General features: G+C 37.7%; 1 protein-coding gene across 2 annotated transcripts; it reads right to left on the bottom strand.

The window, feature by feature from the left end:
• Nucleotides 1–7487: 7487 nt before the first annotated feature.
• Nucleotides 7488–16536, bottom strand: LOC110912213 (protein BREAST CANCER SUSCEPTIBILITY 2 homolog B). 2 transcript variants are annotated; one of them, XM_022156893.2, is made up of 22 exons: nucleotides 16268–16536; nucleotides 15674–15829; nucleotides 15384–15542; nucleotides 14573–14722; nucleotides 12294–13052; nucleotides 12014–12138; nucleotides 11773–11921; nucleotides 11508–11630; nucleotides 11170–11352; nucleotides 11016–11097; nucleotides 10873–10923; nucleotides 10722–10797; nucleotides 10535–10646; nucleotides 10375–10446; nucleotides 10053–10239; nucleotides 9788–9970; nucleotides 9521–9663; nucleotides 9197–9259; nucleotides 8897–9107; nucleotides 8573–8740; nucleotides 8439–8486; nucleotides 7488–7790 (listed from the first exon to the last, which is right to left on the bottom strand). In XM_022156893.2, exons 1-22 carry the CDS (start codon nucleotides 16416–16418, stop codon nucleotides 7788–7790), a joined length of 3354 nt encoding a protein of 1117 aa, XP_022012585.1. In that variant the 5' UTR covers nucleotides 16419–16536; the 3' UTR covers nucleotides 7488–7787. The 2 variants fall into 2 exon arrangements, with proteins under 2 accessions (XP_022012585.1, XP_022012584.1); XM_022156892.2 differs by having other exon boundaries at nucleotides 15674–15832.
• Between the last annotated feature and the right edge of the window lie 588 nt (nucleotides 16537–17124).

Raw genomic sequence — 17124 nt, forward strand, 5'->3', positions numbered from 1 at the left:
CCACGTGATTTTCCGTGCGACACGAATACCTTAAATGGGCTATTGACGAAGTTTACTGTATCGGAACCACCATCTCATTGGCAACTAAAGCTCTACTAACGAAGAGTCTCTCCGGCGGATCTAGCCCAGGCACTGCATAACAGCCGGTGATTGATCGGAGGACCCTCACCCCTCCGATTCATAACGAGTTTTGTTAGCAGAGCTGCTCGCGCTTATCCGTTCCCGGATTGTTTCTTCTCTTCCCCTTCGTCGTCCAGTCCAATTCCGTTCTAAGCCCAGGCTTTGTATAACAGCCGGTGATTGTCCGGAGAACTTTCACCTCTCCGTTCATAACGAGTTTGTTAGCAGGGCTGTTTGCGCTTATTCGGTTTGGCTGGTTTCCCTTTTACCCTATCATAACCCAGATTCAAACCCAGACACATCTAACCATTCATTATGTCGAAGGAGAAAAATAACGGGGTGGTGGAGGAGGGGGAGTTACCACAGGAGGGCCAAAACACGAAAGCAGGAGGGGGAACAGATGGAAAACCTAGAAGAGAAGATGCCACGACATTTTACGTTACCAACATACCTGCATGGATGACGGATGCAGACTTATGGACAGAATGCAGGAATATAGGGTGGTTGGTCGATGCCTATATTGCAAAAAAGAAAGACACGTTGGGCAGAAGATTTGGCTTCCTTAGGTTCGCGTTTGTCAGGGATGCCGATAAACTTGTGAAAGCAATAAACATGTTGGACGTGAAAGATGGAAGATTTAAGGCAAACGTAGCAAAGTTCAACTATGTAAACAAGAAAATGAAGAACTACAATGGATACTCCTGGCAAAAGAATGACAAAGATCCAGTTGGAGATAATCAGAGGCAGTCAGTTCAGAGACAACAAGGGGAGTCAAGACAGACACAAAATGGGATGGGCTATGGGGGCGGTCAAAACCACTGGAAGGATGCTCTTTTAGGCAACAGGAGAAACAATAAGATGCAACAGGAGAATATCGAAATGCTACACTTTCACAAAGATGCAGAAACGTGCAAAGAGTGGAAACGAAAGTCATTTGTGGGGTGTTTCAAAGACTTAGGAGGGCTGAAGAAAGCTCAAACATTAAGGACTCATGTTAGAAGTCAAGGTGGTTTCTTAAGATTCACAGGAGGGTTAAGTTTTATTGCCACTTTTAAAGAAGAGAAGGTAATGCTAGATTTCCTTGAAGGAACAAGAAGGGTATAGGAAAAGGATTTAGCAAACCTACAGGTTTGGGAGGGGCAAGTGATACCGTATCAACGTGTGGCTTGGCTGTCAATCAAAGGGGTGCCTCTACAACTATGGTGCAATTCAACCATGAACGAGATAGCCGGAAGATATGGTAGGGTGATCAGTGGATCCACAGCGGACACATGGGATTTAAACCTTGCTATGGATGTTGTCGGTGTCTTGGTGTATCAAGGCAAAAAAATCGAAGAAAAAATCGGGATCACATGGAAGGGGCAAAAATTTGACGTATGGGTCTCTGAGATAAATGAGTCTTGGGCACCTAGTTTCATATCAAAAGCTGAAGAAGGTGGGTCACCGGAGCCATCCGAGAAGAACGACAAAAACAGGTCGGATGATCAAAATCAGGCTACCCCGGTGATTCCGTCGCCGGTGAAAGAAACAACCCAAGGGTCACCTGGGGAACACGAAAGATCAGGGGAGGTGGAAACATCCCAAGGGTTACCTAGGAAAGAGGAGGTAGCGAAAAAGCCAAAGAATGCTGGACCCAAAAAAACGGACACTGATTCCAACACTATGCCGCCGAAAGGAATTAATTACAGAGATTACCATAATAGCGAGGATATACAGGTGGAAAGTCAACTGGAGGAGCACGTGGAGGTTAGGGGTAATACACCTCATGATTCTGTTGGGCCGGCCCAAGAAAACCACAACGAACAAAATGATATGGCCCATAAGAAGAGGAAGAGAAATAGGATTGCTGATGTAAGAAATAATGCACTAAAGCCCAACGGTCAAGTCAGGAAACAAAAAGGCCCGGATATAAGTTTGGAACTGTCGGATGAATCTAGATTAAACCCTAGGAAAAAAACGACTAAAATGAAGTTCAAGATGAGAAGGAACAAAACAAGGAGCAGGTTATCACGAGATATGGAGGAATTTTGGGAAGACAGGGGCCACACAGTGGATGATGAATACGACTCAGATTGGCAAGACGAATCGGAATCGGATTGTACGTTGGCACCGGATACAAATCCAGAATACATTGCGGATCCAGATAACAGGAGAGTAGTAAATGAAGAGATAAAGAATACAGAGGAGGCTGGGGAGGCACTAGGTATCGACATGAAAAGATTGAGAGAACAAGTAACAAAGGTCATTAACGACGAACAGGTGGATGTCATGAAGAAATGAATTGGGCGTCGTTGAACTTGAAAGGAGCAGGAGGACCAGGTAAGGCATCGTTGGTTAGGAGTCTAATAAAAGATAATAATGTGGGTTTCATTGCGTTACAAGAAACTCAGATGGGTAATATGCCAGAGTCTAGAATCCGTGGTTTTTGGAATAAATCGACTATGGAATATGTTAAAGTGGATGCAGCAGGGAGGTCGGGGGGATTGTTATCAATTTGGAATCCAAGCCTATTCAAGAAAAACACAGAAATAATGGATCAGAATTTCATTTTGGTGAAAGGGGAACTGACGGGGGAAAACACGGAAATAGTGATGGTAAATATATATGCTCCTAATAGCGGCACTGAGAGAAGACAGTTGTGGGATAAACTACTGGTGTTAAGGGACTCGATTCAAGGGATGTGGCTGATCATCGGCGATTTTAACGAAGTTCGGGTACCAGATGATAGATGGAACTCCAATTTCGACGGCAATAATGCTCAACATTTTAATAACTTTATCAGTTCAGCAGGTTTGCTGGAGTATCCAATGTCAGGTAGAAAATTCACTTTCATGTCGGGGGATGGGAAAAAATGTAGCAAGATAGATAGAGCGCTGGTTAGCGAAGATTTTATGGCAAAGTGGCCGAATGCATCGCTTAGAGCCCTGGAAAGAACGTTGTCGGATCACAGCCCATTGGTTCTAGCAACAGGTCAGGAAAACTACGGGCCTACTCCGTTTAGATTTTTTAATAGTTGGATGGAATCCCCGGGTTTGGTGGAGGCAATAGAAAAGGGTCTCGAACAACATGTGGAAGAAAGTTTCAAAGACGTGATGCTGGCATCTAAATTGAAAAATATAAAGGAAGAGATAAAAAAATGGAGAAGGGAGTGTAAAGACATCGAAGAAAAAGAGTACAAGGAAGCAACGGAGCAGTTGAAAAAGTTGGATGCAGAGGCCGAGGAAAGAGAACTTGAGGATTTCGAGATAGAAATGTGGAGAGAAAGCAAATGCAAGATAAAGGAATGGTTTCGAAGGAAGGCGAAAGACTACAAACAGAAAGCAAGAACAAAGTGGATATCGGAAGGCGATGAGAATTCAAGATACTTTCATACAGTGATGAAGTGCAATGTGGCGAGAAATAAAATTTCGGGTATGTGGATTGATGGGGTATGGGTTGTGGACCCGCCAACTGTGATGAAGTACATACAAGGTAATATGAGCAAAAAGTTCACAGAACCGATGGAAAATAGGCCCAGAATGCCGCCAGAAGGGTTTTCAAAGATCTCAGAGTTTCAAGCGAAACTTCTAGTCGAGAAGTTTTCAAAAGATGAGGTAAAGGCTGCTGTATGGGATTGTGGGTCAGACAAGGCCCCGGGCCCAGATGGTTTCACTTTTTCGTTTGTTAAGAAATTTTGGAAAGAATTGGAAAGCAACATTATGGAGATGATGGACCAGTTTCACGTACACGGGTCTATCCAAAAGTCTTGTAGCGCTTCCTTCATATCACTAATTCCGAAAGTAAGTGACCCGGTAACTTTATCAGATTTCAGACCCATATCCTTGATAGGTGTCATAAACAAGATTGTTTCAAAAACTCTAGCAAATCGGTTGAAAGGTGTGCTTGATGATATTATAGCGAAAGAACAGTCCGCCTTCGTTGCAAATCGTAACATTGTGGACGGACCTCTAGTCTTAAATGAAGTGGTATCCTGGGCAAAAAAACAAAAGCACCGAATTTTTCTATTCAAAGCAGACATAGAGAAAGCATATGACACGTTAAACTGGAAGTATTTAATCACAGTATTGACACATATGGGCTTCCCTTCGCGGTGGAAGACTTGGATAATGGGAATTCTATTCACTGGAAAAGCGTCGGTCTTAGTTAACGGATCTCCGACGGGGGAGTTTCAATACAAGAGAGGCTTAAGACAGGGAGATCCGCTATCCCCGTTCCTGTTCACAATTGCAATGGAAGGTTTGCACGTTCTAATGACAAAGGCGATCCGTTTAGGTATGTACTCCGGTTTAAAATTACCAAACAATGGGCCTTGTCTATCACACTTGTTCTTTGCGGATGACTCCATTTTCTTGGGGTCATGGGACGAGAAAAATCTGTTATCATTACGTAGAATCCTGAGATTATTCTTCTTAATGTCCGGGCTTAAGGTGAACCACAATAAAAGTTTCCTTTATGGTATTGGGCCAAATGAAGCGGAGATCGAATCTTTGGCTCAATCCATGAATTGCAAGATGGGCCATATGCCCTTTACATACCTCGGTCTAAAGGTGGGTTTAAACATGAATAGGGTCGGGAACTGGAAAGATGTGATTGATAAATTCAATAAGCGATTGTCGATTTGGAAGGCAAAACTCCTCTCGTTTGCGGGTAGACTTACACTAATCAAGTCAGTCCTTGGGTCCCTACCAAATTACTTCCTATCATTGTATAGGGCCCCGAAGATGGTGATTAAAACACTCGAAGGAATTAGAAGACGATTTCTTTGGGGTGGAGGTGGAGGTGTAAACAAGATCCGTTGGATGAAATGGGAGAGAATAATTGGATCAAAAAATATGGGTGGTCTCGGTGTGGGGGGAATTAGAGAAATGAATATGGCACTATTAATGAAATGGAGGTGGAGGTTTAAAGAAGAACCGGAGCAGCTGTGGGTAAAAGCAATAGAAGCCCTTCATTATAATAGAAGGACGATGAAAAGTATACCGGTAAAGAAAACGTCATCAGGGGTTTGGAAAGGGATTGTTGGAGTGGAACAAGAGTTCACAAAAAACGGCATTTCGGTTGAAAACAGCCTAAGAAGCATGGTGGGTTTAGGGGATAAAACTTTATTTTGGATGGATTCATGGGCATCCAATCGGCCCTTGAAGGAGGAATTCCCGCTTATGTTCGGGTTGGCAAAAGATAAAAGAAACAAGGTACAACAGAACTACATAAGAAACGATGTCGGCCTTTTATGGGATTGGAAGTGGTGTAGACTTCCAAACAGCTTAGAAGAAAAAAGCGAGTGGGAGGAACTAAAAGAGCTATTACTCCAACAAAAGATGGGACGAAACAAGGATACATGGAGGTGGAAGAACAACACAGAGAAGGGTTACTCGGTTAAGGAGATCCGGAAAGAATTGGCTGGTATCGTTGATGTGAATGCGGTACCGAACATATTGGAATGGAGCACAATGGCCACGGCCAAGGTAAATCTATTCAATTGGAGAGCCATCGAAGAAAAGATACCGACACAAGTTGCATTAAGTCAGAGGGGAATACAAATGAATTCAACGGTTTGTAAAGTCTGTAGCATAGCTTCCGAAACAGCACAACATATCATTATACAGTGCCCGATAGCAAAAGAAGTTTGGTTACTAGTTTGGTCTTGGTTGAAAATTCCGATCAGAAGCCATGGGGAAGAGCTGCAAACAAGATTGATTGAGAAAACGGGCTGGCCCAAAAAGAAGGTGAAAATAATATACGCAATCCATCTCTTAACCGGATGGCACTTATGGAAGAATAGAAATAATAAAGTTTTCAACGACTCGCTCACTACCCCGGGTAGATTGGTGGAAGAGATAAAGGTAGAAGCGTTTGAGTGGACCAAGCTAAGAACAAGGCATAACGGAATAACATGGAACGAATGGAGCAAATTCACGTTTTTGGAATGATCCACCCTAGAGTGTGTGCACAATACGTTTTTATATTCTGTTTTGTTTTGGATCCTAGATGATTTATTCCTTGTAACGATGTAATCCCTGGATGTACTCTTGAGTCGATAGATGGATCGTATAGCATCTTGCTATTCGGTTTGGTCTATCGTTTTTGTTGAATAAAGTTTCGTTGTTGCCGTTCAAAAAAAAAAAATCTCATTGGCAACTAAAGACCCTTGTGTATTCAATTTTTTTAGAAAAGTTGACGAAAAGAGAAAAATCAAATTTGATGAAAACTAAATAGATTAAAGAGGTAATAGATGTGAAATTCAAACTTTAAAAAAAATATTATAAAAGTTTAACCATGTTTACTTTCCATCCTTGTAACAGGGTGTATAATTTATGAGAAAGGTTATTGTACAAGAGGAAAGAATTGTACGAAGTGTAGGAGATAAGTTTGACCATTGATTTGCAAGATTAATGGTTGAGACTAAGTGGTCCTCAAATATAGAATTCACATAACTAAAAAAATATTAACTTATGAAAAAAGTTATAGCCGTTTGAAATTTAAGGAGAAAACTAGTTGAAAGGATAAAAGACCACCATACCCTTATCTTCCTAAATTGAGCAAAACAAATGTGTGGTCATGATTATCTCCTACACTTCGTACGAAATTTCTCTCTTGTACATGATCTCTTATCTATAATATATAAAGTAACAGATGTGAATTTCAAACTTTAAAAAAATATTATAAAAGTTTAACGATGTTTACTTTCCATCCTTTGTAACGGGGTATATAATTTATATTCTTATGTGTTTTGTACTACATATAAACATGAAAAAAAGCATTCTTACTTTATTTTCTCTTATTGTTTTTTTAATAACATGTCATTCTCAGCATAAATGTTACAAGATAGTTGGCGTTGAAATTTAATGCCGAATGAGTTGGTAGAGCAATAAGGAAAAAACCTGGTGTTTCAAGTGGCCTAGGTTTGATTTCTGTCTTTACTATTTAGTTTTGGTAGCACTTGGTGATGATGGGAGACTAGGCAAATAGACGACGATTGCTAGTTTAATCCTTGAACTAAGCCACTGAGGGGGTTTTACCACACCGCACTATCATGCCTTCGGGGGTGAGTGTTCACGGGCTTCGGCCCTAGGTGAGTGTTTTCCCCAACTCGAAGGCAAGTGTATTCCCATGTGATGAAATTTCGCTAATAACTCATTTAAAGGATTCGTTGTCCGTTAAAAAAAAATAACTTTTTAATAATGAAGAGTTGGGTAAGTGGCTGAGGTTCTCACAGCCCTTGATTCGTAACAAAGCAAAGAAGGGAGTGGTCGTTGATAATTTATTTGTTTTAGGATAACTTATAAATAATGTTTTTTTTTCTGAACTTAACACAAAAACAAAAAAAAACGATTAGCGTCACCTGTCAACAAACAATGACAACTAAATCCATGAATTCTTTTTTATAAATGATTAAACCTTATTACTTTACAAAATGACCACTAGTGTAATTAACCCCATATTGCTTTACAAAATGCCACTTTGTTCTTCGTCCCAGCAATGATTAAAAAACTATTGTGCGCCCTGCTATCACAATTATAATATTGTACCACTGTTCATTTTGTACACAAAAATATTTTACATCATAATAATCTACATCACTACTAATATTTTGAGGTTGATGTTGCATTTTGTTTGAAGATGTCTTCAGCCAGTCAAAGTGGGATTTTGAAATGTACTCCCTTTGTCTACTGCATCATGTAAAAGTATCAACATGTTAAACTTTCGTTTTGAATTAGTTCCATCAATTTTCATCATACCATACCAACGGGCCCGCATTTTTTGTTACGAAAATTATATTGTTTGGAAACCTTACGGATAATTTCACTCATTTAACCCGTTCTTTTTTAACTGTTTTGTCTAGTTTTACATGTTTGGCTTGTCAGAGGTGGTACTTGTTTAACCCGTTCTTTTTTAACTGTTTTGTCTAGTTTTACATGTTTGGCTTGTCAGAGGTAAAACCCAAATCGATCCTTTTGAGTATATGGGTCAAATTGCTACCTTTAAACAACCTATACAAATTGTCTTCTTTTTCTTGAAATTTATAAACAACTAATGATTTTAATATGATTAAATATTATATAATTACAGCCATAATCTGATTTTTAAAACAAAATGATTTGGAAGCATTTAAATACACTTTAGGTCACATTTAACCCATTTCCATCCCAGTCAACTCTAAAATTTTACCCTTTTAGAGGCAAATTTAACCCATATGCCAATAAAATGGGTCAAAATTGCTACCCACTTCCGGTTTTTCCACCTCTAACTGTGGTGGGTGTTTAAAGCAGGTCACATTGGGAGCCAAATTAGTAAAATGAGGTTTCATAGTTTCATACCTTTCCGGCAACAATAGATGACACTTTCTCCTTTAACTTCTCAATCGTCTGCATTTAAAAATTTGCAATAAGATCCAATAAAAATTCACTACATATATTCTTTTATCAAAACTCCAAAAAATTAAAATACATACCAAGGTTGAGGCTTTCGCCCATTGATCAGCAGAAGCAGCTGCATCCTTCAAGTGCTTGGAATTGGCACCGTCATAACTTAGAAAGTATGTCGAGTTGTCGGTTGCTTCAGCCACCCATATATGATTCGTTTGATCCTTGGCACCCTTTATGAGATTACAAAACCCAACCTGCATCAACAATTTAAAAAAAAGTTACTTACAACACGCTTATGTCTCATAATTTACAAAAATGCCCTTGGCTGCAAAAGAAGACAAATTTGACTTTTCAAGTCAACATCATAATGACCAAAGATACTTGTTATATGAAGAATGGATGTGACGTACCGTTGATCCTACAAGATTGTAGTTGATTGGTACAATGGAATCACAGTCGACAGATGGTGAACAGAAGCTTATGGCAAGCAAAGCGTCTGACAGCTCGTGTGGTTGTGATGAAATAATACTGCCATCAGCCACAAAAACCCATTGCCTTTTCTGCTGAGAAGATTTATGCACCACCCCCACGTATATAACAAACGCAGCAACATCAAATTCACTGAAAAATCATGAGAAACTGAGTGGTGACTAACTGACTATGTTGACTTCCAGATACCAATTCATGCATGCATTGTTGAAGAAAAATACCTAGAGAGTGGAACTTCACCCATTCGTAATAATGATACCGCTTTCCGAGGAGTATAAAAAGGCCTGAAAGAAGAAGACACAAAATGGTTACAAATATTTTTATTAATTACAAAGTTAATAATATTTCAATAATATACTGACTTTTTCCAAATAAATAGTTTCGAAGTTTTTATGCATTCAGAATGGTGAAATACACTTTGGCCAGTGTTGAATCCGTTTCCTTTTTAAACAACCAAAATCAAATCAACCCACTTATAAGTAAATGGGTTAAAACTGTCACATGAGAAAAGTTGAAAAAAATAGATAAATTAAATGAGAACTTACTGAAAATGTTGAATTGCCAAGGGAGATAATGGGCGCCATTGGGTTGTAGAGCCTCTAGCACGCAAATAAATAGTGCCTGTATCAGAGTTAATTGGTGTGAGGCCTGCAACAGCATATGCTTGCCCTTCAACCAACTCTGATTGCTGCAATAACAACAGATAGGTTAAAGATATACTGAAAAAGAGGAATCACAATTATATGTTATAACTTTTAGCATGGAAGACAGTAAAAAAACAGCTAGATCGTAAGGCATGACACATGATTCACCTGTTTCTCAGTCGGGTTCCATATTGTTATCAATCCCTGCTGTGGGCGGCTCTTCGGAATATAGCTTTGACTAGTCAACCCAACTACTCTCACCCTCATGAGAGTGTTGACTTCCCTCCTACTTAGTCCAGCTTCCTCCAATGCCTTTTCAATTAATTTATCTATCTCTGACTGTCTACTCGCCTGTAAACCAACCACAAACATTCATATATTCAGGCTAGAACATTTGTAATTTGTTTGGCCCATTGGACATAAACAGTTATACCTCAATTTTTGCTTGATAAGTAGCAAATGACGTGAGCTGCTCTAAACTCATGTCAGCCATAATAACTTCTGGTTCAGCAGCTTGTTCTAGTAGCTTTGAAATCTTCTCTCCTTCATCGTCGTCAATTTGGAATCCTTTAAGCCCTGACTGAAACTCAGCCATAACCCCCTCCATGATGCTTGAACGTCTACAAATTAATGTTAATCAAATTAACAGCTAATTTCTTATTATTGGCATCCTGGCCCTTTTAGAAATATAAACAACTAATGCATATAAAAAATGAAATTACCACTTGTAAGTATAACTGATGAAACAGATTTACCTCTGGTCATACAATTGCATCCTTTTGCTTTCCATCCTCTCTGATCTCACCACAAAAACTCCATCACTTAACCTAAAAGTAAGAAACAATATAAAAAGATCTATATAATAAGAAACTAAGTAGGTAATCTTAATAGTATCTCATATTTGCTTCAGCATACCTCTCCCTGTATAGAACAGGGTATATCCGAGTGACTCCAACTAATGTGTTGGGAACTACCCCTCCAGAACCTTTAATGCACTTAAATGCTAACGGAGCACACCCACTTTTACCTGGATATACAGCAACACAGTCATGTATTTTGAAATTGGAAGCAAATAATGCACATATATGTAACTAATTCTTACAGAATCCCAAACGGTCAGCCCAATTAGCTCTATATGTCCCATTGATGTGCAAGCATAAGCTAATCATCCTCGATGCCTAGTGAAATAAGTTTTTTAAGAAAGCCATATTGGTTAAACAATAGATACAAACAAGATTAAAGGCGGCAATTACCTCAAGGGGTGAAACAGGTGCATTCCAACCAGATAAACTAGCTCCACATATCTTCAGAAAATGATTGCAAATTAGTAATAAAAGAATCGTAAGTAAATAAGCGTTGGTAAACAAACTAAGGGGAAGGGGAATGTTTTGAGTACCCTAAGTTTTTGTCCCACAAACAATTTTCCGGAAAAGAGTTGCTTTAAAAGTAATTCATCCAACAGGGCTTTTATCGAGTACCTACATGACAACAAAGTCAAACGGTCAAACCCATACACAAGATGCAAATTTACAGACTCAATTACTCTTTACCATCCATCTGTGAGTTCTATGCTTGAACTTTCAGTGGCATTTGATGGCTCTATATCTGGTTCTGAATTACACTTGAACTTTATAGATGCAATGCAAAGTACCAAAGGAGAAGAAGCGGGGGCATCTCCTTCTAGAATTCTCTTCAGAGCTGATCGGTGAGCATTGTTAACTTCTCTCTCGTATCTATATAAAACATAAATAGCATATCACAAAACTTCCTACCTTTCTGACTTGTGATAGTTCTCACAAAATGCAAACCTTTATATCAAATTGTTTTCAATTCAAATTAATGTACATCTTACAACAACTAGTCAAAATAACTAATTCACGTAAACAACCTGTATTTCAGTTCCTCAAGCACATTAGAAGCAGTCAAAAGTTTCCCATAAAATTTGGCAGAATAGCATCTCTCATAGCATGCAAGTTTCCAGACTATCCATCTGTAGTGATTTGCAACCCACCTACAATTACAAATAAAAAATCCCTCATGCATATCGTAATCAGATAGACAGATAGATTAATGGATAATCCTCACAAGTGAATAAGAAATGATATATAATAACAAGTAATCAGTAAATAATTAAGAGATGTTATGCTACTTACTCTTTTGAAAGAATTGAACATCTTGACTGAGCCAACATGTGAAAGAAAGAATCCAAACCAATGCATTTTAGACCAGATTCATCCTCGAACATGTGTTTGTCCGCGTTCTCTGAGTTTATCTTTCTTAACCATTCAGGGACGTTCTCAAACTATTGACATAAACTCATTACAAACTCTGTCAAGCCAAATGAAAACGAATATCCAAAAACAGAGGATGTGTGTATGTTTACGGTCGACTAACCCCATTATGAAGAAAAGGAGGCTCTCCAAGATACTCCTTGATGTACTTGCGAGTAAACTGGAAAGGGTATCGAGTGGAAACCCTTGTTTTGCAGCATGATCCTTCAGAGATTTTGGGCATCGTACCTAATATAATTGAATAATAAACGTTTATACATAACTCAATATAAATACTATACATATATATAAGAAACTAGACAAGCCTTGATCCGGAAAAAAATCAGTCACAAGCTGAGCTTGACTTTTACACTTAAGGCTCGAACAAATGTATTTGAAATTACCGGTAGAAACTAGTGCTGAATTTTTGTTTAACGGAGGGATAAATTTGGAATTTCGTGGCTTCTTGAATGGAGAAGGATACTTCCGACTTGATAGCTTCCTCTTTTCTCCTGTGACTTGTTGATTTTCAGCACCCAAAGTATTTGAAATATCTACCAATGGCCTATTCAAAGACTTTGGCCCACCTAAAGTATTATCATTATACTGCTTGATATCACGTCCCACTGCATCAAATTCTCTGATCAAATTATTTTTCAGACCTATATCTTCTGATCTTACTGTAGTCTTATTATCAAATGAAACTGATCTTAACGGTGATATAAAGTTATTAGACATTTGCTTTGCTTTAGATTTTCCTTTTGGTATATAATCACTAAAAGATGTATTCACATTATTTTCTTTGTTCATATCCGATGAAAATATAGCGTTCCCTTCCTTAAAGAAATTCCCCAAATCAGGATCTCCTAACAGGCTCCTCGCTTGTTTCAATGCATGACCGGAAACTTTTATAGATCTTCCGCCAGCTGTTTGAAACTTAATAGCTGGTGATGGTCTTCTAGCTTCTGGAAACCCTAAATTCGTTCCAGCAGTTGCACTTGTTGATTGTTCGAGGCCTTTGGAAGTGTTATCAAGAAGAGAATTTTCTTCCAATCCTAACAGTGTTCTGGCTTTAACGAGACCTGCAGAACATATGTTTACGGCTTTCCCTGACCCTGTTTTGAACATGCATCCGATTCCATTATCTGGACCGACTGTGCAATCTGTCATATTGAAACGATATGTGTTACAATAACAGAATCAAAATTGGAGATCATTAGTGTCAAATATGTAAGGCTCTAAATAAAGATTGTTCCAGACAGCCATTTCGAGCCAAATGAACTAATTTTCCTGCTACAGAAATTCTTAAAATATATGTAGTGTGATGTGTGTTTTGGCTTTGCGTTTTAAAGTGATTACTTGATGTGAAACGATCTTAATCAGATAATCAGCTCTAACAAAAATGGCTGCAAAAAAATAATGTTTGATACTTTGATGTGGCTATGTTGTTGGATGTTGTAATTATCAATAACAGTTGTTTAATTAATTGGCAAATTCTGGAGACTTATGAACTTTATAGGTAAAAGGATCCTAAAGGACATTCCTATATTTCGTTAAATTAACAATTTATCAACTAACTTCAATATTAAAAACTGTATACAAGAATTTATACAAACACGTATCATATTTACAAAATATGTATTGACAAATTTTCTAAATAAATATAAGCTTGTGCATCAATAGAGCTGATGCACAATGTTGTAAAGCTGATGCTCTAATATTTAGCTTCTTAAATTGAGAACCACTAAATATTTATGAACCATTTTATTCACCGATGTATACACTCACAAATTATCTGTTAAAGATATAGCCCCCTAAATAGGACAAACAAAAAAAGTATGTATTATCCTAATCTGTAAATGTGTTTTATTATCTATTAATTAATGACACAGTAGTATTTAAATACTACTATACTAGTTAATGTATATTCAGTTTATAATCAATTAATTTGGTAAGGTGAATACTGAATATTACGATTGTCCTCACCTTAGACCTTGGCTTTCACCTACTACCTAGAAAGAGTTACTATGAGTGGACTTTTGGGAGATCCCAGGCAACGAGTCTGAGATAAAGAATCAATAAAAGCCTCAAAGCATAACCAAAAGAGAAGTACCAAACAGAAAGCAAAGGCCGTAAGTCAATGAGTCCTACAAGAACCTGGGTTTATGGTGAGAGCCAAAGTGCCTAAATACAGTAATCAGTAAGGTACTTTGGTAGTTAATGGCAAGGTCAGCAATGTAAATGTAGTTAATTTCATGTTGAGTAGTTGTTCTTCTGTTTGTTTAGGCGCGTATATTTGGAACATTTTCTTCGGTTCTCGATTTAAAATCCAATTCTAGTGTTTATTTGTTATTTTTCTGATGCATACGAGTTACAAGTCAAATCAACTCGGACCGAGCCATCATAAACTCACAAGTCAGTGACCATGTATTTATGAGTTGCACTGTCACTACCAAGTCAGCTAGTTTTGAGTGTTATTTGGGTTGACTCATACGAGTTTAACTATGCTGATATGCTCAAAACCTCATGAAAAAATCATTGTCTCTGTAATAACTTATTAAAAAGTGGAAACTGGAAATTTAATGTTTTTAACTGAAAAGAATGATAGAGAAGAATTAACTGAGGGTACGATAAAAAAGAAAAAATAAGTTGCTTTAACGAGTAAAGAGAATGGAAGCATTACCTGAAAAAGTCTCTTCGTCTAGGTCTCCAAGAATAGCGAATGCCTTTTCAAAGGAAGACTTTCTTGCTGCAACCGATTTCCCCAATCCAGTTTGAAATGTCAAAGGAGTCTCGACCTTATCATTCTTATCTTCACCTACCTTAAAGCATCCTGTTTTGAGCACCAATCAGTATGCTGTTATGATTAGCAAACAATAACTCTATTTTGTTTTAAACTTAAAAACACTTTTAGTTAGCTCAATCTGATTACACCTTCAACTGTATCAAAATACTAGTACTTGAATCTCAGTTTAACTCAAATATAGTAAGGCATAAATCCCAGGTTTATACATATTAGTTGAAACAATAATATCAGTTTATGTGATTTTCAAACCAATAAGATATATTATATTTATGTATATTTGAAACTTCAATGTAATCTCCAATAAAATATCATCTGGTATATAATACTACTCTCTGGAACCAATTTCTGATACTTTTAATCAAAAACCTCTTGAACTGAGGCAACATATATAGCCCATTTTCCTGTCTCAAATTTCAACGCTACAAATGTTATTGAGCATGATAAAACCCAGCATATGAGGAAAAAATGCAGAATAACGAATCAGATATACAATTTCAAAATATACTATGGTCACATGATGAGTTTCTTTTATACGATAACATGCCATAACCATAATGCCACTTTATCTTTCTTTCTTGAACAAGCAAAAAAACTACATTTTAAGCAATTCACATACCAAGCGTCATTACCTTATTATAAGATGGCTTTAATATTATTTTGAACATTATAGAATAAGTAAATGACAGACCTGTATCTACAAAGGCATCGTTGTCATCATCTTGACCTCCAAACATAGATAGTGCTTTTGCCATGGATGACTGCTTAACATCAACATGTTTCCCTGATCCGGTCCGAAATGTGAAAGGCGTGCTAACTCCATTTGAATTATCCTCTACTTTCAAATACTCTGCTTCAAAACAAGTAACACTCCATTCAGTACTGCAATATCCTAAGATGCGTAGGTAAACCTGTTTTCCTCAAGTAAATTCTTTAAAATCACATTCATCAGCCATAACAAAAGCTTACAAACAAAATAACCTGTATCTGCATTAGCTCCAGTGTCTTGATCTCCAAGAATACACGACGCTTTCACCAAGGAAGACTGCTTCACAACAACCGGTTTCCCCGATCCAGTTCTGAACGTCGGAGAAGTCTCAACTTCAACACCTGGTTTCTCACATAGGTTTGCATATCCTGCTTTCAAAACAATCAACCTTCAACTACACAACTCAATACTTAGTACGTCTACACAAACACTTGAACCGAGCCTCGTATTGAACAAACACACCAATTGACATATATGTGTGTGTGCGTGCGTGCATGTGTGTATACACTACTATCTATGTTCATTTCATTGTTTTACACCTTTAACCACACAACTCAATATGTATCTACTAATCTAAAACACTTAAACCGAGTCTCAAACCGAACTCGAACACAGTACACATCAATTAACAAATACAAGTAACTGTTCAATCAACTTCAAATGCATCAATTCAGCGTTTCATAAAAATCATAGGCGTACAAACATGTTACAATTAACCTCTTACAGGCTACTCAACTACTCATAACATTCATATAACACAAATATACGATTTTGAGATGCGAAATGGAGATTTAGAACAATAATACCTTGAAGTAAAAGATCGGCAATAGAAGGAAGATGGTGATTAGGGTTAGGTTTTTCAATTGGAGGTTTTTGTGGTTCAGTTGAGAGTTTAGAGTGAGAACGTTGCCACTTGAAATTGTTTCCGGCGTCAGAGAAGACTTGCCACGTAGACATTTTCCGGCGAACCGCCGGTGAGGGTTTGATCGGAGAAGTTTGAGCTGAAAATGGAGCGAGTATTTTTCCCCTTATTTACATAAGGCGGGATATATCAAATTATCAATTTGGGAAGTTTCAAATGCATCTTTTTACAATTTTTTTTCTGTTAGTTCTTTGGTTTTTTAAAGTAAAATAAGGTGTGAATAGGGCTGTAAACGAACCGAACGAACACGAACACGGCCTTGTTCGTGTTCGTTCGTTAAGGAAATAAATGTGTTCATGAACGGTTCATGAACACTTACCGAACGAGATTTTATGTTCGTGTTCGTTCATTAAGGAAATGAACGTGTTCGCGAACGGTTCACGAACACAAACGAACACAAATAAATTTGGCGAACGTGACGAATGATAATGATAGATGGCCCAGAGAGTAGCACTCGAACTTAAATCTCTTATTGTGGAATGGAGGTTGATCATATTCGTGGAGGTAAATAATGAGAAATGAAAGGGAATTGATGCATAAACAAGGTGAAAGTGGGTATTATAGTTTAATTGTTAGGGAAATAAAATAAATAAAAGTTTAATAATATAAAAAGTACAAATAAAATATAAGAAAGCACAAAGATCTTCAATTAAAACACAAACATACGAACATAAACGAACGCAAATCAACGAATGTTCACGAACACGTTCACGAACACCTTACCGAACGTTCACGAACACA

Source organism: Helianthus annuus, chromosome 15, assembly GCF_002127325.2.
Source record: "Helianthus annuus cultivar XRQ/B chromosome 15, HanXRQr2.0-SUNRISE, whole genome shotgun sequence".
Classification (NCBI taxonomy): Eukaryota; Viridiplantae; Streptophyta; class Magnoliopsida; order Asterales; family Asteraceae; genus Helianthus; species Helianthus annuus.